We start from the raw sequence: 26220 nt of genomic DNA on the forward strand, positions 1-26220 counted from the left end.
TGTAATGTGATAATTGTGTGGTGCAATAACACCATCCAATTGGTTTCTCAGGAAAAGTTGAGATTCCATGGCACCTGTTGTATGAGACAGAGTGTTAGTCAATGAGCACATGACCTCAGCAATGAACAGTCTAAACCCTGAAACCACAGATCAGATTGCTTTGACGGTGGAACTGTAGAGGAGTCTTTACAATGTTGGGGATGCTTTCACTAATTGGATGTTATCTTCGTCATGGCATCCTGCCTTTTTAGGGTGAATAATCATGAAACATTTCAAGGTATAAGTCACTGTGGAGCAATAACAAGTAAACTGTAGGTTTGCTGTTTCAATTCTTTTATATTTCTTTTCTTGCACAAGAGAGTCATAGACAACACGTTTCGCCCCCTTGAGGCACGCAGGCATTGGTCTTTTTCAGGGCCTTTTAGTGGATATAAGGAATTTATATTCTTATCGCAGGTCATCATTATAGAAGCAGTATTGCAATTAGGAGCATCATTTAAATAGAATTACCCTGAAATAATTCAGGTAAATGTCCTCTACTCAAGCTCAATACAGCTGGAAGCCTCTGTGTTGAGAGGCTACAGATATGCATCATAATGACCTTCTCTGGGACTGGAAGATGAGGTGACATTGTGCTCTGAAATGGATCACCTACAGCTTCAAGTTTTCATAAAGGGATCTACCATTAAGGATTATACAGGATTGCACCACTCAAGATCGCTTTTGCTGCAGTCATTGGAGATATCGCTCCAGTTTGGAAGAGCTCGTGCCTAAGGCAGCAGAACTACTCCAGGTCAAAGGAGGATGGGACACTTCCTCAGACATCGAATGCCCCCTATTCTCAGGCAGCAGATATGCTTCTTCGTTTGGAATGAGATATTTCTCCAAACTTTATGGACTCGTGCCCGAAAGAAGAGCTGCCTCTCTGGAGTGCAAATATTCCTCCCTAGGACTCGTAGGTGGTTCTCTTGGGATCACATAATAGCATATAGAATACCTAAGGCACCATGAGTATCGCTCTTGGTCTTACAAACTAATATCTTCGTAGTAGAGCTGCCGCTACAGTTTTGCCCTGCTCATGTACTAGACTGCAGCAATGTTGCAACAGAAAGTACTTGCTTACAACTTACAAAGCAGATAATTCTGTTCAGACCTTTACACCTCATGACTTGAACAAAAGACCCACTATGCCAACTTTCACATGTTACTCCTCCAAAAACAGACGTCTCGCTACAGGTACCACTTCAAGTGTCCACAGCTCAGAACCCACATATCAGAACCATCTCTTGACACTTATCAACTAAAAACATCAGTTTCATTGGCTCCTCTGTGATAATTGTGAACGTTCACAATGAATGCATTGGGCAGTACCGCTGTATCTCAAATTTGAAAGATTCATTCCTCAGCCATCAGAGCTGTCTCTTAAAATCCCAAATGCTCAGGGGTTCGTCTTCAGATATAAAAGGGCCTAAATAGCAGGACTATCTCCACAGATGGTACATTTTGCACGTCATTCCTCTCTACAACTTGAATTTAAACCCAATCAAATAATTTTGCTGTGCAACATTTTCAGGTCAAATTGCCAGGATATCCTTAACAATCTGAGGTTCTACCCATTTGAATTTGCTTGACACATACTTCACAACTAAACAAACAGCAACTCTACAGGTGTAGGATGCGTACACAAAAGCATGTTCCTCACACAGGAAGGGGTCACAGAGGAGCCATATCACGTAAAGCCATTAAGCAGCATTTTACACATTAACAGTAGTTTATATATCGAAGATCATGGCTTGCCCAGGTAACCGTTTAGGTTGAGTACATTGTCTCTATTTTTCCATCTCTCTGTTTTATGAGCTCGCTCTCTTTCTTCTTTTGTTGAATTTTCAGAAATGGTGAGGGTGATCTGGGTCGTCTAAACAGACAGCTAGGTAGCATTACTTGAAAGAAAAACACTTAGGCATGCGGCTATCGCTCAAAGATAATACACAATCTCACATGGACAAATCGGAGTCACTCTTCACTGGGCAAAGGTACATGAGGAGAAGGGTCGGTGCAGGCGGGTGATTGGGAGCTTGTTGAACATCGAATCCTCTTGCTGGACAGAGTGAAGAAGGAGGAAAGGGAAGAAGGAGAAGTGTAAATGGGACCAGGGTATGGTCCAAGGGACGTTAGATCTCCAAAGTCCCTTCAGTCGGAGAACAGGCTGGCGAAGGACTTCCTCAGGTTGCGGATGGTCTCGGCCTTCACCTCGTCCTGGCTAAGACTTGCTCGGGGAGCCGAAGTGTCTGGAATGTTGAAGGTATTGGTGAGAGACTGGGATTTGCTGAAGGAAGCAATATGGGTGAGGTGAGATTGGGAAAGAAGGGAGAGAGAAGATTGAGAAGGAGGTGGAGAGGAGAAGGGGTGGAGTGGGGAGAAAGGAGGTGGAGAGAAACATAGTATTAAAGTCATGCAAAGGTAGAAATGAAGACAGAGGCAGTGCAACATGGTATCCTGCTGAGCATCTGGGGAATGATATGATAGCGAGCAGGAACTGGTCTACTCAACCATCCTGCCCGGCGTCCTCTCTCGTCCTGCTAAGAATTACTCATGTTCAAACATCTCTGCTCCGGATGAGAGCGTAGTCACTGCCCTTCGGGATACACATGATGGCGTTATCTGGAGAATAGCTTATTATTGGACATTACTTGTAAGGGGCTTAGGGGGCATATTATCAAGGGATTTATCTCCGCTTTTTTGGCTTTAAAAGCCAAGAAAGCGGAGATAAAATTATCTCCCTATCAGCAACAGGGTGCTAACACGCAAATTCGCATGTTAGCACCCTTTTTCTCTACGCTTCCCCTTGCATCTCTAATGAGATGCAAAGGGGGCGTTCCAGAGAAAATAATAGGAGAAATGTTGTTAAGCGACATTTCTCCTATCATCAAGGATTTCGCTAACCCTGTTAGTGATAAAAAAAGTAGCGCTAACCGCGGTTAGCGCTGCTTTTTTTACACCTGGTATTTTCTTGACTTAGCCATGATATCCTATGGAAGGTGGCTATCATGGCTAAGTTTGTGAGCCCCTATCATCAAGCTAACGCCAAACTTCGAGAGATTATCGTTGGTTTTCCAGCGATAATCTCTCATTTGGCAGTTAGCGCGAGGATTTTTATCACTTCTGAGATAAACCTTGCTAATAGCAAGTTATCTCTGCGATAATTTCCGGCGATGCTTAGCGTTAAAAAATTAGTTGCTAAGCCTCGTTAGCGATAAATATCGCTAATCGTTGGTAATATGCCCCTAGGTCTCACGGGATGGACAAATATCGGATAATGGGAACTCTGGGATTGTAGAGATGTCCTTGTCTTGGCCAGTTCTTATTATACTAAAAACTTCCATACAATGGACATATCAGTGTTGTGAAAGATGTCCTTCCTTGTTAAGGTAGTCTTACAACCATAAGGAGAGATATTGTGGGAGGCTGATGGGCTATCCCAAGTAGGGACTGTTATATTACACAAATTACCTATAAAGGACTGTGGCGGCTTCCTTACGAGGGCACTATTCTTGTATGAGGATTACTTCCATAGGACGGCTGTGTGGGTACATAATGCTGGACTTGTTAGGGACCTGCTCTTATAAGCGGAATAACTCATGCAGTCAAATTCATGCTTCAATAGCAAAAATTGCCTTATTGGGTAGTAATTACTTCCTTTAAACAAGAATCACATATATTGGGGGGTACACCAGGAATGGGGGAGGGGCAACATTTATCTTGGCAAGGAAATGTTACTTACCTAAAACAATAGTTTGGGAGGTATGTTGCTGTTCTAGGTTCACATGCTGTTCAACATTCCCTCCTCTACAGGGTGGGCTGGGAAATCCAATTTGTAATTTGGGTATTTTTTTTTTGGGGGGGGGGGATAACCAATAGGCAGAGTCACTGGGACTCATGATGGTTATAATCTGCAGCCCACAATGTTAAAACATACCTGTCAACGTCAGATTCTATTTTTCCTGACTGTCTGGCCCATGCACACTCGGATACTTTGGTATTTCAGAAGGCCCTGCACACACTTGTGCGGCCCCTTCTGTTATACACTTATTGCTGGCGTACATGTAGCTCGAGTGCTATCCTAAAGCGGGGTTTCCTCATTTACATAGTGGTGTGGCCCCATGCAAATGAGGGAAACACTTTCCCTCTAGCCCGTGCTTTATTATGGGGGTGGAGACAGAGGCAAAGAGGTCATCAGGAGATGCACTGGCTGTGTGCCACAAAGGGGTTGAATAAGGAACAGTTTCTCATGGACCACACTAGGCATCCCCCTTGTAGGGAGGTGCAGTCCCTAACTGCACCTGCCTGAAGGGAGGTCTCTTTCTCCCTCGAAAGTGCAGGCCGGGTGCACCTACACTGTGAAAGGCAGTCCCCAGGACAGTGCTGCCCTAGGGGCAACACATGTTTATATTATCAATAATAGGGCTATGTCAATCTTTGCACCCGGCGTGCTCAGTTGAAGGTGCACCACGGCACAAACAAGGACAGTGGGCCCGATTCACAGAACTAACTTAAGACAAAATCCTAAACTTACTACCATTTTGGAATTCACAGAAGGCACTTACTCATTTCGGTATTCACAGAAGGCACTTACTCATTTCGGTATTCACAGAAGTTAGGAGTCCTAACTTTAGGACTCCTAAATGCCTTCTGTGAATACCAAAAGTCTTAAAATTAGGATTTTTCTTAATTTAGTAGTAGTAAAGTTAGGACTGCTAACTTTAGGACTCCTAAATGCCTTCTGTGAATACCGAAAGTCTTAAAACTAGGATTTTACTTAATTTAGTAGTAGTAAAGTTAGGGGTCCTAACTTTAGGACTCCTAAATGCCTTCTGTGAATACCTAAAGTCTTAAAATTAGGATTTTTCTCAGTTTAGTAGTAGTAAAGTTAGGGCTCCTAACTTTAGGACTCCTAAATGTCTTCTGTGAATTCCGAAAGTCTTAAAATTAGGATTTTTCTCAGTTAAGGAGTCTTAAAGTTAGGAGTCCTAACTTTACTACTACTAAATTGAGAAAAATCCTAGTTTTAAGACTTTCGGTATTCACAGAAGGCATTTAGGAGTCCTAAAGTTAGGAGCCCTAACTTCTGTGAATACCGAAATGCGTAAGTGTCTTCTGTGAATACCAAAATGAGAAAGTGCCTTCTGTGAATACGAAAATGGTAGTAAGTTTAGGATTTTGTCTTAAGTTAGTTCTGTGAATCGGGCCCAGTGTGCCTAGTGGCGTGGCAAGGTCAGGTGGTACCCTGTGCGGTAAATTTCTTGTCACCCCTGGCTTGACAAAATGGCAAAAATATTAGTTTAAAACACATAATTTTGCCATTTAGCCTTCCCCCCTCAGTGATGACACTTGTCAGCCCCGGCTTGACAAACTGGCAAATATATGTGTTTAAAACATATTTTTGTCATTGTGTCACCGACCTCAGTGATGACGCACGGGGCGGGCTGCCCCCCCTTCCTATGCCACTGAGTGTGCCATAGTAATACGGTCCTATGCCCTTTCAAATTCTAACAAGACCAGTATGCGAAATAGCAATCTAGCAAAGATCTAAAGTTATAGTGAAAGTATACCGTAATGGGTGTGCAATGTAACTAACTTTTCAAAAAATGCTGTTAGTATCAAACTATGCTTGAAACTGATGGTGGAAGAGGTGGTCGCTGTTCTGCTTGACACCCAGGCCGCAGGGCCGGACTGGGAACCAAAACCAGCCCTGGCAAAGTGCTCGGCAGCTATGCTGCAAAACCAGCCCTGTAACAAAATCGGCCCCCCAGGGGGGATTGCCTGGTGCCTGCTACGGCCAGTCGGGGTCTGCCAGGCCGAAAATGCATCCATTTGGGCCGTGCATGTTGTTGGCCCGTGAGCCTACTCTTATGACGGTCATACATTTTGTAGGATATAAATATCTTGAAATGCTTCAGTTGCCCGGCTGACAAATGGAGTGACTTAAGGGCATATTTATGTGAATGTGGAGCAGCGCAAGAAGTCACCTTGCTGCTTCCTAGCGCTAACGCAGGCACACATGCTCCATGGTCCAAGGGTGCCTGTGTTGCAGACAGGCTTGTTTTGTGTTTGTGTTTGTGTTTAGTGCAGGAAGATGTACCTTCCTGCACTAAAACAATCCTGAAAAGCAAATTCTATGTGCGTTGCACAATGCAGCACACATAGAATGGAGTAGTAACAAAGATAAATAAAGACATTTTGCCTGGGGAGATATATCTTTTTGGCACATTTAAATGGTGTTTTGAAAATTCTGTTTGCTTTCTAATGCAGCACACATAGAAGTTGCAAAACGTAATTTTCTTTTATTGATGGTTTATGTGCAGGAATGGACCCCTTCCTGCACATAAACACTCTTCCCCTTAATGCAGACACCCTTGCACTATGGTGCTTTTGGTGTTTCTACGTGTGCTGCACATCTCAGGACACATGGAAACAGCAAAATTGAGTAGAAATTCAACATTTCTCCTTGTTGCGCCTGTTTAAGACCCGTTTTCCCTGGTCTTAATGTCGGCACAGCCCTATATTGACTCTGCCCTTGTATATATGGGGCAGCATCAAAATCAATGGGTGTAGAAGTGAAACGCCCACCACAACACCCATTACTAGCACCTTTCACGCTAAGTATAGCGTGAAAGCGGGCCTTATTTCCAAGGCTGCGATAAGCCACGTTAAGTGGCGTAACACTACCTTGTAAATAAGGCTAAGCCCCTATTGCCACAGGAACGTCACTAAAAGTGATGCTCCTGTGGCGATAGGGGCATGTAAATATGCCCTTAAGTGTCATGATTGTCCCAGAGGAGACACAGATCTCATAATATGTGTATGAGCTTATCCTCAGACCTTGACAGTGACACTGGGTGTAGAACTTAAAAGGCTTTCTTTCCATAATCAACCTTGCAAATACTGAAAGAAAGCACAGAAAAATAATTTAGGAATCCCAGCCACTCTATATGATCTGTACTGCAAACCTAAAGTCCTAAGTGTCAGTACAAAAGTGCCAGTTTCGCCAATGGTGCTGTAATCTTGATTTGTTTTCAAGCCGGTAGCCTGCTGAAACACCGGTCCTCAGTGTCTTGCCATGCTTTTCTATCTTACCAATGAATTTGCTTATAACCCCCCATCATGGACAATAGACTCTAAAGACAACAGATATGTTGTGGACCATTGTGGGTTTCGAACCCGAATCATAATGACTCTGACCAATGTCGATGTCCCTTAGACAACAGAATTCATATTAACAGGATGATTTTCTGGGCCCAACCACTGGATGGTGGAATGATGCACAGCATGTGAATCTAGAACAGGTTTTCACTACAAAATGTTCCTACTACAGGTAGTACTTGCATAGGGATGGAACACACTGGTCATTAGGAGGGAATTACAGCTGATTCTCGTCAACATCCTTCCCTTAAAAAAGTCCACTTGCGTAAATATAAGCCTATTTTAATGCCTCGGCAACCGTACTTCGTCAAGCCCATAGAGATAAAAATGTTCGATAAACCTAGGGAAAGCTAGTTAACAGCTACTAAATTGGTATGCTGACTGGGTCTGGGTGCAGAGTGCTCAAGGTGATCTCAGGGGCAAATGAAGCACCACAGTGACCTTACTAGTTGGTCAATATGGTGAGGGGAGGTAGGACACACATGTGCAAGCTCATGGGTAAGCACACAAAGGGTACTGTATAGATCATTGATCATACCCTCTAAGGCTTAGCCAGATGTTTAGTAAAGGAAAAGCCAGCTGTGAGCAAGCAGAGCCATTCATTCATGCAAACTGCCCCCCACACTAAAGACCCCCTCAAGCAGAGAAAAGAAAAGCATGAAGACAGAAAAAAGACAAATCAAAGAAGGCATCCCTCCCCCTAATAAAATCAAGAACACTTACTTGAGTTGTGGGTGCGGTGGAGCAAAATCCTGGCTGGGCTTCTGGGCTACCTGAGGCTTTGGTTGGCTTGGTGGACGGTTCTGCTGTGGTGGCTGCCCCATCCCCACCGGTCCCTGCCCCTGAGTGCTTGGCCGTGGTTGCTGCGTTGTTGGCTGCATGGGCCTTGGCTGCTGGCCAGGAGGTGCTCCTGGGCCAGTGTGGCGCTGTTGTTGCGGGGACTGGGAGCCGGGACCTGTCTGACGCTGCTGCTGAGGGGGAGGGGCACCTTGACCAGACTGCCGGACTTGCTGAGCCCCTGGACCCACAGGCTTCTGCTGCTGTTGTTGCTGCTGCTGGGGCCCAGGTGGTCCTGCTTGTCTCGGCTGAGAACCTGGAGGAGCTGCAGAGCCGGGAGGCCTCTGCGGCTGTTGCTGCTGTTGTTGCTGCTGCTGCTGTGGCGGTTGCGGTCCTCCTGGTTTCTGAGGATGTTGCATTGGTTGCCCTGGCTGCCTCTGCTGCTGTGGTGGCTGCTGCTGGGGACCACCTGACTGGCTTCTTTGTTGCTGGGGAGAATGTGGCCCAGGAGCCCCCTGCTGCCAGTGCATCTGGGGAGACTGCTGATCTGCTCTTGGACTACTTTGCCTTTGTGACTGGGGAGACTGGGGGCCTGGCATAGTTGGCCCTGGCTGTCTCAGTGCCTGCTGCTGAGGTGGCTGCTGGGCCCCAGGGCCAGGCTGGCGCTGTTGGGGTGGGCCCATTTGGCGCTGCTGCTGCTGTGGTGGGGGTTGCTGGGTGGTAGGACTTGGGAGACGCTGCTGGGGATTGGCGGGCTGGGGAGTAAGGCCCTGGAGCTGCTGCCCCTGCGGGGAAGGCCTTTGTTGGGATGGGGGGCCTTGGCGTTGTGGACCTGAAGAAGGAGGCTGAGGCCCACCTGTGAAGAGAAGAAACAAAGGGTCATTCAAGGCACCTCACAATCAGAAGAACTTTCCTAATGAGCAGCCTGCTGTCAAGGGATACACATCATACTTGAACAGCCAAAAACCAATGAAAAACCTGGTACCCAACAATCATTGTAAATAAAATTCAGAAATCACAATCATGTTATTAACCCGTTCCGTGCTTGTGACGGAACCACTCCGTCACGAGCCACGGGCGTGCTGTGCTCATGACGGAGTGGTTCCGTCACGCCGCGGCCACTCCGCCCACGCTGTATCAATTCCGCGCCTGCGCGGCTGAATTGATGAGCGGGTGGGGCCGTGACAGAACCACTCCGTCGTGAGCACAGCGCGCCCGTGGCTCGTGACGGAGTGGTTCCTTCACAAGCATAGTGGCGCCGCGCGAGCCCCCCCTCCCCGACCAGCGCTGTGGCGGAATTACCGCCGCGGTGTAATTACCGCCGCGGCCAAGGGGTTAAAGAGTAGCGTGCAGATAGTGATATAGGGTTTCATGATCCAACAAAATCTCACTGGATAACAGAATGTAGACCTCCAAATGGTCAATTTATTAATGGGTCAAATCCACGCCAATGAAATGTGCTTTCATCCGTCAGCTAAATGTAAAAAAATCATGGTGTATATCAAGGAAACGCTGCATGGACTTTTGAGTCAACTTCAAGACAACAAACAAAACTTCCAGCACCCTTCCTATTACAAAGAATCACAGGAGTGAACAGCAAAGAAAGATCATATGTTCTGTTGAAACGGCAGAAGCTTTCATCATCTCCGCTATTACCACAAGGACCACAAGATGCAGCTTGATGCCAGTGACTTGAACCTCAAGCATCCGCCTGATATCAAGAACGATCAAGCGTTGCTATCATTTAAGACACAGAGGACCAAGTACCAGGTCAAAGGAGGGAGCGTTGAGTGCCCTAAGGAAACAACGAGAAGTGCAATTACACAGGACCCTAGTGACCAAATACCAAGTCAGTGAATGAGGCTTTGAGGTGCCCTGAAGATATCACAGAACCTCAAGAGGTGCAGCCTCAAAGGACACTGGGGTCCAGGACCAGGCCAGCCAAAGAGGCTTTCAGCAGACCACACGATATCACAGAACCACAAGAGGTACAATCGCCACCGCCCATACGGACTGAGTCCAACGTCTGTAGAATGAATTTGTAACAGAAACACAGCCTATAGCATCCAGCCTAGTATCAGAATCACGAGAAGAAGGAGCTCAAAGTAGGACTACCGAGGACATAGTCCTTAGCTGCGATTCATTGATAGAAGTCTACAGCATCTCCGTGGAAGTGCCGCAGCGATGACTGAGCTCAGCGCGAGTAGACAACCGAACTCCCACGCTAGCTTTCTGTTTTTTTGTCCTGTTTTACGTCTGTTTCTTGGTTGTTATATTATAGCTTGACCTAGTCAGCACATTACAAGGTAGGAATTTACAGAGGAGTGCCTCAAACTTAAAGTGTTGTAAATTGATCAGTTTGGTGCATGTGGTCCACAATAATGTCCCAATGTAGTGCCATGGAGTAACAGAGGTAGTAGTCAGCGGGCTGCAACCTTGGAAGCAGCCCGGAGACAATTCAAGACATTCATCATCCAACTAGATAGCTGGGAAACTAATGATGTCTGTGGGTTCAGCACCAAGCCATTACTCAAAAACTCTGCTAGACTATACAGTTCGAACCCAAGTGAAGGAAAAGGATTGCCGCAATCCAACCAAACACCAGACAATTACAGAAAGTCAAAGTCAAAGTCAAAGTCAAAGTCAGAAAGTCAAAAAGAAAAGAAGACCCCCAGGTTCCAGCTCCAAACCACTTGGATTTTCCAAAATACCACATGACACTGGTTGTATGTCATTACAACGCGGGCTTTTTACCCCGCATGCCATTACAACGCGAGGATTACAACGAAAGTTGTTACAACGACTTTCGCTGGAGGACGCTGGATAGTGGAATAGTTTATTTTTCTATTCCAACTCCAGCCCACGTTGACAGTAGGGAAGGTGTTGGATAGAAAATTAAACTATTCCCTATGCAACAGCGCCCTCCAGCGAAAGTCTTTGTAACGACTTTCGTTGTAATCCCTGCGTTGTAATGGCAGTGCGGGGTAATCCCCGCGTTGTCATGGCTGTTCCCCATGATACTAAACACAAACGGGAAGTAAAAGCCAAAGGGGTTAAAGAGTTAAACTGTGAGTCACTTGCTTGAAAATACACAACGTAATCATTACCATAAAGTCAGATCGAAAAAACATTCAGTACATCTTCCATACACTGATACCAACTTCCAAAGTCTCCCTTCCTTAAATCCATGTTATGACAGGGGTTGCGTCTTAAGGGACTAGGTGGGTCAGAGTAATGGATGACAGCAAATAATCCTAAGAACCAAAATACTACAGAGGCATTGTTCAGTTCTGCTTCCAATACCTAACCAGAGAAAATCTACATCTTACCAATACTACAGAACCACAGGATTTCAAAAGGTGAGTGCAACTTTTGTCCAACACACAGAAAGTGACCAAAGTGTGCAGGATTTCTCTCAATACAATTGCATCACCTGGCACCATCAGAGGGCAGAGATCTCGCTGAGTACACATACTGTGCAAATATAGGAAACTGCAACACTCAACATAATACAATAGCACTAAGCATCCTACTGAAGGCAGGAGGTCTGCCTGCATCATTAAGACCATCTCCAGCCAATATGACTTTACAACTTCACCTAGCACCATAGTACCACTGTAAGGAGACACATCAAGTGTGGTTGAACCACCAAGTGACAGACATATAGGGTAACCCAGTGAGAATGAGAGAATTACATGGCATAAGATTAGAAGAGTAACACTGAAGCCAAATGCTCCAGGAGCTTGAATATATGATATATTGAAGCAACATGAAACACACCTAGAAGACGTCACAGTCGGACTCACAGCCAGTGGTAAGGATTTACAGCAACACACCCAATGCTACGCCGCTGCGCAGTGTACGGCCATAAGAGACCATATGTGATTTACCTGGCAAGATAAAGTCCACTGCAGAGGATGGCATGTATCCATGTGCCTGTGTGTGTCTACGCTCACACTTTCCTTGCTCATGAACAGCTACAAGTTTGCAAGAAACGATATCCTCAGCCTGAAGAGGCCGAAAGACTCACCCCGCAGACTGTCATGCGCTTTCTGTCCATCCGTGCAACAGCATCTAACGTTTAAGCATCCTGTACCTTTTGGTGAACTACAGCCCAAGGTGCACTATCCAAAGCAAGGGAAGAGCAGCGCTCTGGGCCTCATGCCGCTCATGTGGGGTATTGGAACACTACTCATAGGCGCCACGCGACAGGCACACTCGTTTCAATCCAAGGCACCATCACAGAGAAGTGTGCTACCTGTCTACAAACTCACCTCCACAGAGGTATGAAGCACTATATGAATGCAACTCGGATACTATATGATATGTAACATTACTCCCAACTCCCAGGCAGGCTACCCCTCTCACACAGGATTTACTTACTGATGATGTGCTCAGTGTAGCATCAGTCTGGGCTGTGCCACAGAAAGTGGCTTCTAAGCATCAAGCTGTCCCTCTCCTGCAGGTCACACCTAGGCTAGGGGGGCCGTGTCTGGCCTCTTGGCATTAGATGACTCTCACCCTCTTAAGCCCGGAGATACTTCGACCACTGCATCTGGAACTCTGCTTGTAAGGTAAGCTGATACGCAGTTTATACGTCAACTGAAGAATTACATTAGCTAAGAGTTAGTGTTCCCTATTTCATGTAATTCAAAATATTTTAGTGTATTCAATTAATATGAATGTAATACAATATTAAAGCTTCATTGGGGTTTTTGGAGTTTTTGTATTTTAGTTCCCTGTCTTTATTTAATTTGACCTCATATAATCAATATCAATATTAACAGGGTTTATGTTTTTCCCCCTTTTTAGGTTGAGGTAATATCCGGTCTGCCGAAGGCAGAACCGGAAGTACCGAGATTTTATTTTGCTTAGTGTGGACTATTTGTCCCGCCTCTGTTTTTGCCTCTCTCCCATTGGCTGGCTTCCTAAACGGAGGCCAGCCATTGGAGGAGAGAGCTGTTCCTCCCAATAGGCTCAGTCTTTTTCGGATTTGGGGGCGTATATTTTGCTGTTCTTTCGCCAGTGACGTCACCCGTCACTCAGAACAACAAAGCACACGCCCCCGAATGCGAAAATTACCATGCTTTCTCCAAGGCATTTCTGCTTTGCCTCGTGGAAAGACGGTGGTGGTTTCCAGAGCTGCTCTGCTCGTCCCCCCTCCCTCCGCCCGCAGCTCTCCTCCGTCCCGCTCCCCCCCTCCCTCCGCCCGCAGCTCTCTTCCGTCCCGCTCCCCTCCCTCCGCCCGCAGCTCTCCTCTGTCCCGCTCCCCCCTCCCTCCGCCCGCAGCTCTCGTCCGTCCCGCTCCGCCCCCCTCCCTCCGCCCGGTTACAAGCAACAGGTAGGATGGGGCTGGCATGTAACAGTTTGTAGATCCACTTATGATCTCATACCAGCGCATTGTGGGGCAACGCGTCGCATGTAACCCCAACAGAGTTGCTGTAATCTCAGATGGGAAATAACATATCGAGCAGCATTCAGTATTAAGTGAGTGTGCTGGCAAGCCTGAGGAAAGAAGCCCTCACAATGTCCGGAGGGAGGAATCCAGGTCCCCAGTGTCCAGGGATTGTGTGGAGAGCTCAGCCCTATGTCACAGGGTGGCATTAACTGCACTTCGGGCGCCAACAGTTTATTAGGCGGGCCCCATGACTTTACACCCTGTGCAATGTGGGCAACAAGACAAAGCACAGCCAAAGCCAAAAAGCACACACTTATTCAAGGATCAGGCGGGGTGGGTGCTGACTCACTGCGTTGTTCTCCGGGACACTCAGATTCCAGCCATTAGCTGCAAATCTCCTTCAATGTAATGCTGCAGTTGTAATTACCACACGTCTGGGAGGCACCTCGCAGCCGGCACCTTAGAGGCCCCACAGCGGTTTTGATCCATACTGTCCATCGGCCGCCTGCAGCATCAGTCCGTAAGCAGGTCCGTAAGCCAGACGCCTCCAGCTGCGATGCGCGGCCTCTCCGCCCTTCCGCGTCGTTCACAGCAGGCCTCCAGATCACCGTAGCAGCACATGGGCCGCCGCACAGCCGGCACTCCAACGACCCTACAGTTGTACCGGTCCCTGCTGGTAGTCAGTCGGAAGTGACGTCAGGAGTCAGAAGGTCAGTGGGCCCAGAGCCTCCGGCCACAATTTGCGCTCCCTCGTTCCTCTGCACCACTTGCAGCAGGCCCCCGGTCCACAGCAGCAGCAGGTAGGATGTCCCAGCAGCAGCATCCTAGGGACCTTGCTGCTGTTTCAGTCCTTGCTGCCCCACAACCACCAACTGTGTCGGTGTCAGTGGGTTTGCAGGCCAGCTACCTCCAGCCGCGAGGCACAGCCCTCCACTCTGTCACACCACCGGCAGCAGGCCTCCAGACCACAGTGGCAACGGTAAAGACAACCCAGTCCAGCATGCAACAAGTATGCACGTGGAGGTACTTAAGTAGGACGGCAGGGCATCATTTGTGCGTGAATGCCGTTATTGGGAAGAGGAAAAAAACGGATAACGGGGATGGGTGGCATAACAGCGTTAAGGGACGTCCGTCATCTTGTCCCTGAAAGCCACGCCCTCTATGCCCTCTACATGACAGTTCTGATATTCAAGGTTTAATCAAACATAAAGGTTGCGAGAAGTTGCAAACATTTATGTCTTAAGCAAATGGAAATTCTCGATCCCTCCTGCTTTTGAGGACTGAAGGTTGGAAATGATGGTGTAGCTGCACATGCAAAGCTGATTTACAGACTAAATGATCAATCACAAAAATTTGGGAAGAGATTTGGGAATCTACGGGGTTGGAAATTGTAGTCTATGAGTACAGTTGTGTTTTATAGGAATGTCTTGTATTGTTGGTATCCACTGTTTTTAGGTCGAGGTAATATCCGGTCTGCCAAAGGCAGAACCGGAAGTACAGAGATTTAATGTTTCTTAGTGTGGACTATTTGTCCCGCCTCTATTTTTGCCTCTCTCCCATTGGCTGGGTTCCTAAACGGAGGCCAGCCATTGGAGAGAGCTGTCCCTCCGAATAGGCTCCGTCTTTTTGGGATTTGGGGGCGTACATTTTGCTGTTCTTTCGCCAGTGACGTCACCCGTCACTCAGAACAACAAAACACATGCCCCCGAATGCGAAAATTACCATGCTTTCTCCGAGGCATTTCTGCTTTGCCTCGGAGAAAGACGGGGGTGGTTTCCAGAGCTGCTCTGCTCGTCCCCCCTCCCTCCGCCCGCAGCTCTCCTCCGTCCCGCTCCCCCTCCCTCTCCGCCCGCAGCTCTCCTCCGTCCTGCTCCCCCCACCCTCTGCCCGCAGCTCTCCTCTGTCCTGCTCCCCCCCTCCCTCCGCCCGCAGCTCTCGTCCGTCCCGCTCCCCCCCTCCCTCCGCCCGCAGCTCTCCTCTGTCCAGCTCCCCCCTCCCTCTGCCCGCAGCTCTCCTCCATCCCACTCCCCCCCTCCCTCCGCCCGCAGCTCTCCTCTGTCCCGCTCCCCCCTCCCTCCGCCCGCAGCTCTCCTCTGTCCCGCTCCCCCCCCTCCTTGCGCCCGCAGCTCTCCTCCGTCCCGCTCCCCCCCCTCCCTCCACACGCAGCTCTCCTCCGTCCCGTAGATTCTTTGCTAAAAGGGGTGAAACAGACTCGGGGTGGACTTGTTGAACATCTGTCAGTGGTTAATAGTAGGTTGTTGCGGATAAATGCTGACAATGGCAGTTGTTGACACATGGTTGAGAAGAAGGTTGTGGATGAATGGTGAATGAATGAATATGGTAAAATGAGGAGAGGCAGAGAAGAGGACGGGCGCACAACATAATTGTTGAGGATGGTCACTACTCAGAGGTAAAATGGGGAACATAAAACAAATTAAACTTATCTACTGTAGTGTAAGCAAGCAGTATCTCCACGATGTTTGTGGAGTCGGCGTGCCTCGTAGAGTATAATCACATATATTACTCTTGGGTTATAACTAGAAACTCAAAGCAATCCTCGCCCGCCTTTAAAGGGACCCATGCTGTTCATTTAGTATTTGGAGGCAGTGTACAGAAGAAGCACACCGACCGGCTCCCCGCAGACGGAATGCCAACATAGTCTGAAAGAAAAGAAAGGAAGCATACATCCCCTTTCCCTTACAGCCCCCACCCTGCGGATGCAAGCATCTACGCTTAAATGAATGAATTACTGTATGTATGAAGAGCACATTCATGAGACGGAAAGATATCTTTTTGTGTATTTAGCGTCCTCTAATGGCCAACTATATTATGTTTCTACAACTGAAGTAGATTTGGCCGTAAACTACAAGCCCATTTGGAGTTTCCACAGAATTACGGCTATCTGCAGGAATTTTCTTAGGAGATCCCTGCAGTTCAGTTAGACTATGAAATGGGGAACAACACTGCAGGCCGGATTTTTCCTGAAGGCATTGTCTTGACGCTCCACCTGTGCCATGAAAGAGGGCCGGTCGCCGCCTGAGAAACAGTAGTGAGTGCAGAGTAGTGAGTGCAGAGTGCAGAGTAGTGAGTGCAGAGTAGTGAGTGCAGAGTGTGAGTGCAGAGTAGTGAGTGCAGAGTAGTGAGTGCAGAGTAGTGAGTGCATAGTAGTGAGTGCAGAGTAGTGAGTGCAGAGTAGTGAGTGCAGAGTAGTGAGTGTAGAGTGCAGAGTAGTGAGTGCAGAGTAGTGAGTGCAGAGTAGTGAGTGCAGAGTAGTGAGTGCGGAGTGCAGAGTAGTGAGTGCAGAGTGCAGAGTAGTGAGTGCAGAGCAGTGAGTGCAGAGTGTGAGTGCAGAGTGCAGAATAGTGAGTGCAGAGTAGTGAGTGCAGAGTAGTGAGTGCAGAGTAGTGAGTGCAGAGTGCAGAGTAGTGAGTGTAGAGTAGTGAGTGCAGAGTAGTGAGTGCAGAGTAGTGAGTTCAGAGTGCAGAGTAGTGAGTTCAGAGTGCAGAGTAGTGAGTGCAGAGTAGAGAGTGCAGAGTAGTGAGTGCAGAGTGTGAGTGCAGAGTGCAGAGTAGTGAGTGCAGAGTAGAGAGTGCAGAGTAGTGAGTGCAGAGTGTGAGTGCAGAGTGCAGAGTAGTGAGTGCAGAGCAGTGAGTGCAGAGTAGTGAGTGCAGAGTAGTGAGTACAGAGTGTGAGTGCAGAGTAGTGAGTGCAGAATGCAGAGTAGTGAGTGCAGAGTGAGTGTGCAGAACAGTGAGTGCAGGTGCAGAGTAGTGTGTGCTGTTGAGTGCAGAGTGCTGTGTGCTGTTGAGTGCAGAGTGTTGTGTATTGGCAATGTAAATGACAATGCCATTTATTTATGATTTAAAGAAAAAAAAAGAAATGTCATGAGCAATGCCAATAGCTCTACCTTTAATGATGCCGAGACCATTGCATTGTAAATGCTTGTTGAATAAGGATATCATATTGGTTATACGTGATTTAATAGAAAAACGAATTCAAAGAAATAATTTCACATAAAAGGTTTAATCAACATTTTCTATATGAATGGTATTTGCCATTTAGTAGAAAACAATGCAAGGAATATCTTTTTTAAATGCCTCACACGTGCTTTACTTTAAGGTGTTAATGCAATTGATTTAGATTTGCAGGGGGTCATTTTTCGTTCACCATCACTTCCTTTAAACGTCATGTCCTTAGGTAGTATTTCATCTTATGTTAAAGATGCCCGTTTCAGTACTTTCTCCGAATGCTACTGCTTGTTTTCCCTCCCAAGTTCCTTCCTACCTCCTTCCTTGAGTTTTTGAGGGCCATCTTCCATACCCACATTCTACCACTAAACCTTACCCAACCCCACGGCCTTCTAGCTTTATCTCACTACCGCATTCCCGTGTTTCAGCATCAAAACTATGGGCCATATTATCAAGAAAGGGCATACATTATCGCAGCTTTTATCGGCAGGAAACTGACGCTAAAGCGGGGATAATCAGACCCTACAGGATTTCGCGATTTTGCGGTTTGCCGCGAAATCGGCACTTTTGTAAAAATGCCGCGATTTTTACAAAAGTGCCCGCGAAATCGGCACTTTTGTAGAAATCGCGGCATTTTTACAAAAGCGGCTATATCCTGGTGGGTCTGAATAATGTAATCAATAGACTGCACGCAGTATATTTTTCAAGCATTGTTGGTCACTGAGAGGGTCAGCCATATGTCGGTCGATGAGAAATGCATATTTATCTTCGGAGTGTTGCAATGTTAACACGCCTGGGCTTTGACAGAGGCACAGATGCCAGCGATCAGTGGAGGAAGTGCGGTTGATTTGTTGCCATTTCCACATGAGCATTTTACATAAAAAGCCCGCTACTCCAGACCCAATGTTAGTGGTTAATCCACTGGTTAGGGGGATTAGTCTAACGGTCTCGAAGAGACCTTTCATGCTTTTTATCCAGGGACCTTGTAGTGGATTAAACAGTAGTAGACAGCTGTGGGCATTCATGGAGGATATCTATTATTAATTACCTCTGCGGATCAATCACTTGGGTATCAGCAGGGGTGGTGCAGGCCCCGGTGCCTCTGCACCGCCATAGGAGGGTGTACAGACTCAGCCATTGCTGTTCCAGTACTGAGGCCCTGGTACGCCTCCATCACTGCTCCCCAAGTCCTGCCAGCACCCCCTTTCACTGCAGTGCTGGGCACCCACGCGGCAGTGTAGTGTTTCAGGGAGGGAGTGCATTGGCAGCACTTTCTTTGTATGGAAACAGGTTATTTCCAAAATGAAAAAGTGTTAAGCTTGTGTGGTCTCTTATCTAGAGTAAAGTTTCATCACAACTCCTTGTCTGATCGCTGTTGAGCAGAACATGATGTAGAAACTAAGATCTTATTCTGCGTGCAGCGGCCTGGCCTGTGCTGGAGTAGAGCAGAGAGAACCACTCAAAACCAGTATAAGATTTCAACAAAAAAAAATGTTATCACCTACATTATTTTTATTGAAGTATCGATTGCAAAGCGCACCCAGACAAACACGATATTTTCTATCTAAAGGTTTTCACCTAAAATATTTATCTGTAGCAGTTTTTTTCTTCTGAAGTGAGTTAAGAGGAAATGACAAACTAACACAAATGTATACTGCAAATGAGAACAGCAACTTTCGTCCTCTCTGGAAGAGCCAATAAACAGACCCTCCAGGATTTCGCGATTTCAGATGAAGAATTGCAATTCCAAGGGATAACAGCCTTCACCTGTGGGCTGCTTCCTCTATTCCATATCCCAGGTTGCCTATTCAAAGTGGAATACTCTGCTAAAACAGTTTCCATTGATTTAAGGCTGAAAATGAATGATTATGAGTAAAATAAAGTGCAGCAAAAATGCCGCTAAATTTCCATATTTGTGCCGCTAAATTTCCATATTTGTGCCGCTAAATTTGCGAATCCGTGCCGCTATATCCTGGGGGGTCTGCGATAATGGGCTTGATAATATGCCCTTGTGAATTCCCATAGAAGCCCAAGTTCTGGTGTTAACCTGGGCTTCTATGGGAATTCACAAGGGCATATTATCAAGCCGCTTTAGCAGCAGTTTCCTGCTGATAAAAGCGGCGATAATGTATCGCCCTTTCTTGATAATATTGCCTCAAATTCCCTACCCACGATTAGCTATAAAGTTGTATTTTTTTATTTAATAACAGGCAGTTGTTTTTAAATACATTAATAGTAGGCTTGTAGCTGTGCCTTTGGATTTTTTATTAATCTGTATTTCTATTGAAAAAAAATTCCACTAATGTTTTGATTTTTGGGGTTCTGAAAAATGAGGTTTTATTATTTTGTTTTCCTATGAATGTTCATACAACTATCGCATCTTCCCCCTCTCCAGGCCTCCGGCTGTTCACTTCTCTCCAGTGATGTCTCAAACCCATCTCGTAGGAGCTTTGTCACTATTTTTATAGTTCACCTAGTGGACCAAGAGTAGATGACTGCAAATAAAGTTATCACCCTTGTTAACAAACTTCAAAAATTCCGGCTTCTTCACTAGTACAGGGGTGATGTGTTCATATCTGGTTGTCAGCCAGAAACTGGGTGAATTTTTGGATAAACATTGCATGACACTTGTGGAGCTTAGTTGGGTGGTTTATTTGGAATGCTTTAATCACTGGGTAAAAAGGTTAAATTCAGGTGTGGCTGGTGTAGGTAAGAGCGGTGGGCGGGGGAGTAAGTTGACAGACGACGGAATAGGGAAGGGAAATACAAAAATAAATAAAATCCACTTACCTGGCGCTCGCCGCATCTCCGACTCGGCGATGCGGCAAGTGCAAGGTAAGTAGTTTTATTTATTTTTTAATTTTGTTTCCCTATTCCACCCCTGTCGATTTACTCCACACCCGCCTCACCGCTCTTACCTGCACCGGCCGCTCCTGGTTAAATTGATGTTACAGTAGTCATTCACCACTATGCAATTTTCATTGCACGTTTAGAGATACATGGCGTTTCAAGGCGTGAGACTGCTAAGAAAACGCACAATGCAACTTTTCTAAATTGGATATGTTAATGAGGTCTGAAGCTGTGCCCCCAAAAGAGAGATGAAAAAGGGTGTAGGCCAGTTTCTCAAGATTACATTTCGGCCAAATAACGCGTGACGTACAACAGTGTTCCTTATTCAAATTCTATGACTTGACAACTACACACAAACTTCAGGATTGACACCACAAACAAAAATAAAGAACCTTTTGAACATAGAGTTCCTGATTCAGACCAATAGTACAACTTACTGACTACAAAATGCAATTCACAAACATACGTGTCGAAATCTCCACCTCTCCTGCTCTTCTGTCTTTTCTATGGGGAGCTCCTCAGACTTACACTTACCACTAAGCCTCATATTGCGAGTTTAAGGGCTATTTATTGCCCTGGTAAATAATGATAACACGGGGTACGTTTAATTATCTGATGCGATAAATAACACCTATTACGAGTTGGAAAGGAATAAGATGTAGATTTTGGTGTTTAATGCACCAGAATCCGCATTATATCGTAAATACTGTGGGCCTCATTTATGAGGCCTTGCGTCAGTTTTGCGCTTCTGATGCGTCACTTTTTGTGATGCATCGGAGGCGTAAAACATGCCTCCTGTTGCCCACTATTTACAAAGTGACGCATCTAAGCAGATGCGTCACTTTGTAAACCCCTGCGCTACATTATACCAGCGTCAGGTATAATGTATGCAGGGGGGGGCGTTACACCGCAAAAAGCCTTGTAGAAGTGACGCAGTGAAATCTATGAGATTTCACTGTGTTACTTCCAGGACGCTGTTGCGTCAAAATCTTGCGCCTGCCTCACAGCAGGCTTAAGACTGACGTAGGCCCTTTCACATGGGGCTTGCCCCATGTGAAAGAACGCATTGCTGGAGTTGCGTCACTTTTGTGACACACTCAAGCAATGCGTCACTTTTGCGCTTACAGATACGTCAGAAATACTGACGTATCTGTAAGTCCTTGCGACATGATGCGCCATACATTAAATATGACGCATCAGGTATGTCGCAAGGAGTGCGCACTGAGAAGTGACGCATCGCTGCTTTCACGCAGCGATGCGTCATTTCTCATAAATGAGGCCCGGTAAGCTTTTCCTCCGTTAAATTTCGGCAGGTTTGACCTGCTGAAATTTAACAAAGGTTGAGATATTTATCGGGTCTGATAATGTGTTAAATACTTAGAGGTGTTTACGCACGGGTCGGAATATATCAACCAACTTTTAACCAGTCCTTGGTAGTAAATGCAGGAAGGACTACAGAAGTCATTGGAAAAAACGGCATACTTATTACTAAATAGAAGGGGTTTAGGGAAGATTAAGGAGGATTTTAGTGAGGGCTAAGGAGGGATTTAGGGAGGGACAGACTCTCACTCAGAAAATTGTAAGCCCACTGCTATTCATAAACTACACTTCTATATTGACTACAGCCAATAAGGGCCCAAAACAGTAGTAAATGTACTCCACCTCAGACCTGGAGTAAGCCAAGCACCACACTTGGCAAACCACTGGAACTGCTGCATCTCCCCGTAGGAAATAATAGAAGCAAATACAACGTCAAACGAACTTATGTTAAAATAAATGAATTTATTTTAACTTTATAAAATATTTACACTTTTATTTTAACCACTTGGCTGCTAATGACAAGGGTAACTCGTCATGGAGTTTCCATTGATTTCAATTGAAATTACATTGGAGAATATCAGGTACCACAGCATCCAAGTGGTTAATATTACAACATATATGACTAGAAAATAAATATTTTATGATAAAATATTTTAACAACTTTGTTTCAATTTACAAACATTTCTAAATATTTAAAAAAAATTATTTTCTTTAATTATATACATACCTTTTTTGTCTTTTATCACACACTAAATAAATATATATAATCATTTTGAATTAGGTGGGATTTTGAAAATAAAACTGAAAAAAATAATATAATGGAATGTTTTAAATGAATTAAATATTTAATTCAAAATTAAGCTAATAGTGCTGCAGAATTTTATTTCTATTTTGTTCTGTATTTCACATATATCAAATTAATTTCCACCAACATTTTACATAAAAACATATTTATTTTAAAAAGTTTTAAAAAACGTTAAAACATTTTCCTAATACTTTACAAGAGGAAAATCTCTGCGCCGGTGGTAGAGAACTCCACCTGCACATGAAAAGTTAAAAGTAGTAACATTACACTTGTAAATTTGACTCCACCACCTGTTTCAGGGGTTAGAGACATGTAAGTGTACATTTTGTAGTAAATTTACTCTCGAAAATGGTGACTAGCCAAAAGTAGTAAATTTGCCATAAAGTGTAAGAGTAAATTTATACCAGTGGATTTACTCACGTGCCAATTTACCTTTATAACCAGGCCCATAATCTCCTTCTCTGTCCTTGTTAATCTTCTCGCACTAACAATGTCACAGAAAGGCACAGTACAGTGCTGTTCTGGTGTGAAAATGCATATATGGTGGAATATATATTCGGGCCAGGGAGGACCGACGTAGGTTCACCATGGGGGCGTACTAGTTGCTAAATACCCGGGTGTTCGCTTCCCCTCCCTGCTGGACCCATGAAGTAATTAATTTCACGACTCAATGCATTAATGGTCTACGAATCTACGAGAGACCACACTGGTATAACCGTGAGTTGTACATCACCAAATGTTCCTCAGGTTAGGGTGTGCCTTAGGGTGCGCATACCGCCGTGGACCTGATAATAGGCCCTGAAGAATGCTTAGGGAATTGCATACACAAGCAGAAACATGTTGACCAATTTTTTACGCATAATTTGGATGATACTGGCTACTTTATAGAACCAGCTCACGTCTATCTCACCCTTTTTTAATGGTTGTTGGTCAGCCTGGAATAAATTACTTGATAGGCTAGAACCAGCTACCTTTTAACCTCACATTCTTATTTTTTCATTTCAAATACATAGGTATTTGATTTCTCGTGCTCCGCTGTAAACCAGGCATAGAAGCACACCATGGATGCACTAGACCCCACTGGTGGAACCCTATGATGAAGCATGTCACCGACCAGGTCGTTGAGTGAGGGTTCTTTTACAAACACTGGTTTTTGTCCTTGGCGGTCTTGTTCTGCCTAACCGGGAGTTTCCTGGTTTTACCATAGTCACTTTTTTGTTGTTGTTTATTAATTTATCTTTATAACCAGGCCCATAATCTCCTTCTCTGTCCTTGTTAATCTTCTTGCACTAACTATGTCACAGTAAGTCACAGTACAGTGCTGTTCTGGTGTGAAAATGCATATATGGTGCTCAAGAATACAATATTCATTCAGATAGCAGAGGCGGTGCATCTATTAAGGTGCTTGGGTGTAGCCCCACTAATTAATTTGAGGCATGAGTGGAGAGTTGACTGAGTAACAGGCATGCGTGCCGTTGCCGTCACTCTCTCACTCACATTTGCAAATTCAGGCCGCCGGAGGCAGTCGGCATAGAAGGGGGCGGGGCAGCAGGAGTTCAGTGCAAGTGCATGTACATCGAGCGATCCACGATAATATCTATCAGGTGGTTGGCGGAGTGTACAGCAAGAGTGCACATGTTCTGCTTAGGGCTTAAACATTTTGCGACCAGTCCTGAACATGCGTACACTAGGCTGCTCATTAGAAGAGCGCGGATTGTTCCATGCCGCTCTTCTAATGAGCAGCCTAGTTCGCATGTTCGGGCTGGTCAGCCGTGGCCGGTAATAGGTGTAACTGCAGGGCGGTGATGTGGGGAGGGGGAGGGGCAGGGTGAAAGGTAGTAATGTATGGATTACGGACTGTAACAGGTAAGTAAACATATAAATAAATAAAATGAATTTCTTTGTGTGCACTGCATCACAGAAGCGCCTGGATTGGCTGAGACATAGGCGGCACAGGAGCGAGCGTGACGTCGAAGCCTCCTCGTCGAGGCAGACGCACCTCGTGTTCACCACTACTACCATGTTTGACGGGAACTGGCTGAGCCTGCAGCAGCGGCCGGGCAGGCACCAGCTGACCCTGGTCTGATTGGTAACGTTATTTGTTTAATTTTATCCCCCCCTCCCGTGAGCATGCCGCTGGCCACGGCTGCTTGTGATATATCCAAATTAGTGACATCGGGAATGATGTACCTCGAGAAGCTGCTCTACTATTGCTAGTGTCTGATAGGAGAGGCCTTTATAGTGAGAAATATATTATATGATATTTTATAGAGTTTGTGGATTTCCAGCTGCAAAGAAAACATACATCATAGCAAGATAGTACCTTTTTTAACCACAGAAAATGCTGACTGAAAGAATGGAAAGTATGATTGTTTGCCCGAAGAAATAACTTTACAATCAACTTTCAAATGCAGAGAGTAAAATATTCCCTCCCCAAAACCTTACTTCAAGCGCTGGGTAGATATTTGAGGACTAAGCTCCTCTCTACAAGTTGCTTATTGTTTGGTTGTGGAATACCAGAGGCCAGATTCCCTGATTCCAGCCAGTATTCCCACAGCAAATCTTTGCTGGTCCTGGTTATTTCACCAAGAATGGGGAATCCCTGGGGGGATGGCTGATTGCCACGCGTCAGGGGCAGTCACAGATTGGTACCATAATGCTAAGGGGAGTGCTGTATGTTCCCCCGGGAGGGGCAAGGTAGTAACATACTGTAGTGACAAAGCAATACAATACTTAAACTAAAGCACCACGCCTAATTCTGACCAACAATAATATTGCTAAATTATTGTTGTTATTTGTAATCCTCTTTTTTATGCTTTTAACTTATGAGGGACCGTGTTGATTACCTGAGACCTGCTCGCATTATGAGGATGATTGGGCAAGGTCAAGTGGGAGATGGGAAATTTGACCTTTTAACCTTTTCCATGCTCATGACAAGTTGAGCTCGTCATGAGGTACGGTGCTCCGGTGCTAATGACGGGTGTGGCCTGACGAGCTCACCTCGTCATGAGCACACAAGCACTGTGCCTCATGACGGAGCATGGGGGTGCTGTGCGCGCCCCCCGCCCCTCCCCACCCCACTGCAAAAGGGTTATTAAGGTTAACTAAGTGCTCCCCGGGTGACTGTGATAAGCTGTTATGCATGCTGCACTTTATAATGTTGTTCCTGAGCAAAATAAGTTGCATGCTACTGGTTAGTTTGGCACTTTTTGTCTTTTTAATGTGAACTTAACAAATCTGGGGGCTTATTTGTGAGCTCCTGGTCACTTTTGCGCCACCTGTGGCATAAAAAATGCACCACGTTGCGAAATATTTACGAAGTGACGCATCTAGGTAGATGCGTCACTTTGTAAACCCCTGCGCTACATCATACCTGCGCCAGGTATAATGTATGCAGGGTGGGGGTAACTTCTAGGACGCCAAAGCGTCAAAACCTTACGCCTGCCTCATGGTAGGCGTAAGGGTGATGCAGGCCCTTTCACATGGGGCTTGCCCCATGTGAAAGGAACATTGCTGGAGTTGCGTCAGGCTTCCAACACAACTCCAGCATTGCGCCACTTTTTGCGCTGACAGATACGTCGGTTTTACTGACGTATCTGTCCTTCCTTGCGACATGATGGGTCATATTATAAATATGACGCATCACTGGTGTTGCAAGCAGGGCGCACTGAGAAGTGGCGCATCGCTGCTTTCACGCAGCGATGCGCCACTTCCAGCCGCGGCCCGTGGAGGGAGTTACGGTGGGGCAGGGACAGGGTGGAGTGCGTGCTACGAAATTCGTTTTAATGATTAAATTGTTTACTTACCTGCAATTATCCATATGCCGGTTTTTAGCACCCTCCACCCTGCCCCTCCCCCTCCCCGCCACCCTGCCCCACCGTGACTCCCTCCACGGGCCGCGG

At 46.0% G+C, this 26220-nt stretch overlaps 1 protein-coding gene across 1 annotated transcript in view; it reads right to left on the reverse strand.

Moving 5' to 3' along the window:
* Positions 1-1280: 1280 nt before the first annotated feature.
* The window catches only part of SYN1 (synapsin I), a 581514-nt gene continuing 556574 nt past the window's right edge, over positions 1281-26220 (reverse strand). Inside the window, exons 12-13 of the mRNA XM_078664776.1 lie at positions 7924-8833; positions 1281-2326 (exon numbers count right to left, since the gene is read on the reverse strand). Coding sequence (XP_078520902.1) covers positions 2191-2326; positions 7924-8833 — 1046 coding nt within the window. The 3' untranslated portion in view covers positions 1281-2190. The remainder of the gene's footprint in view (positions 2327-7923; positions 8834-26220) is intronic.

This window comes from Lissotriton helveticus, chromosome 10 (assembly GCF_964261635.1).
Source record: "Lissotriton helveticus chromosome 10, aLisHel1.1, whole genome shotgun sequence".
Classification (NCBI taxonomy): domain Eukaryota; kingdom Metazoa; phylum Chordata; class Amphibia; order Caudata; family Salamandridae; genus Lissotriton; species Lissotriton helveticus.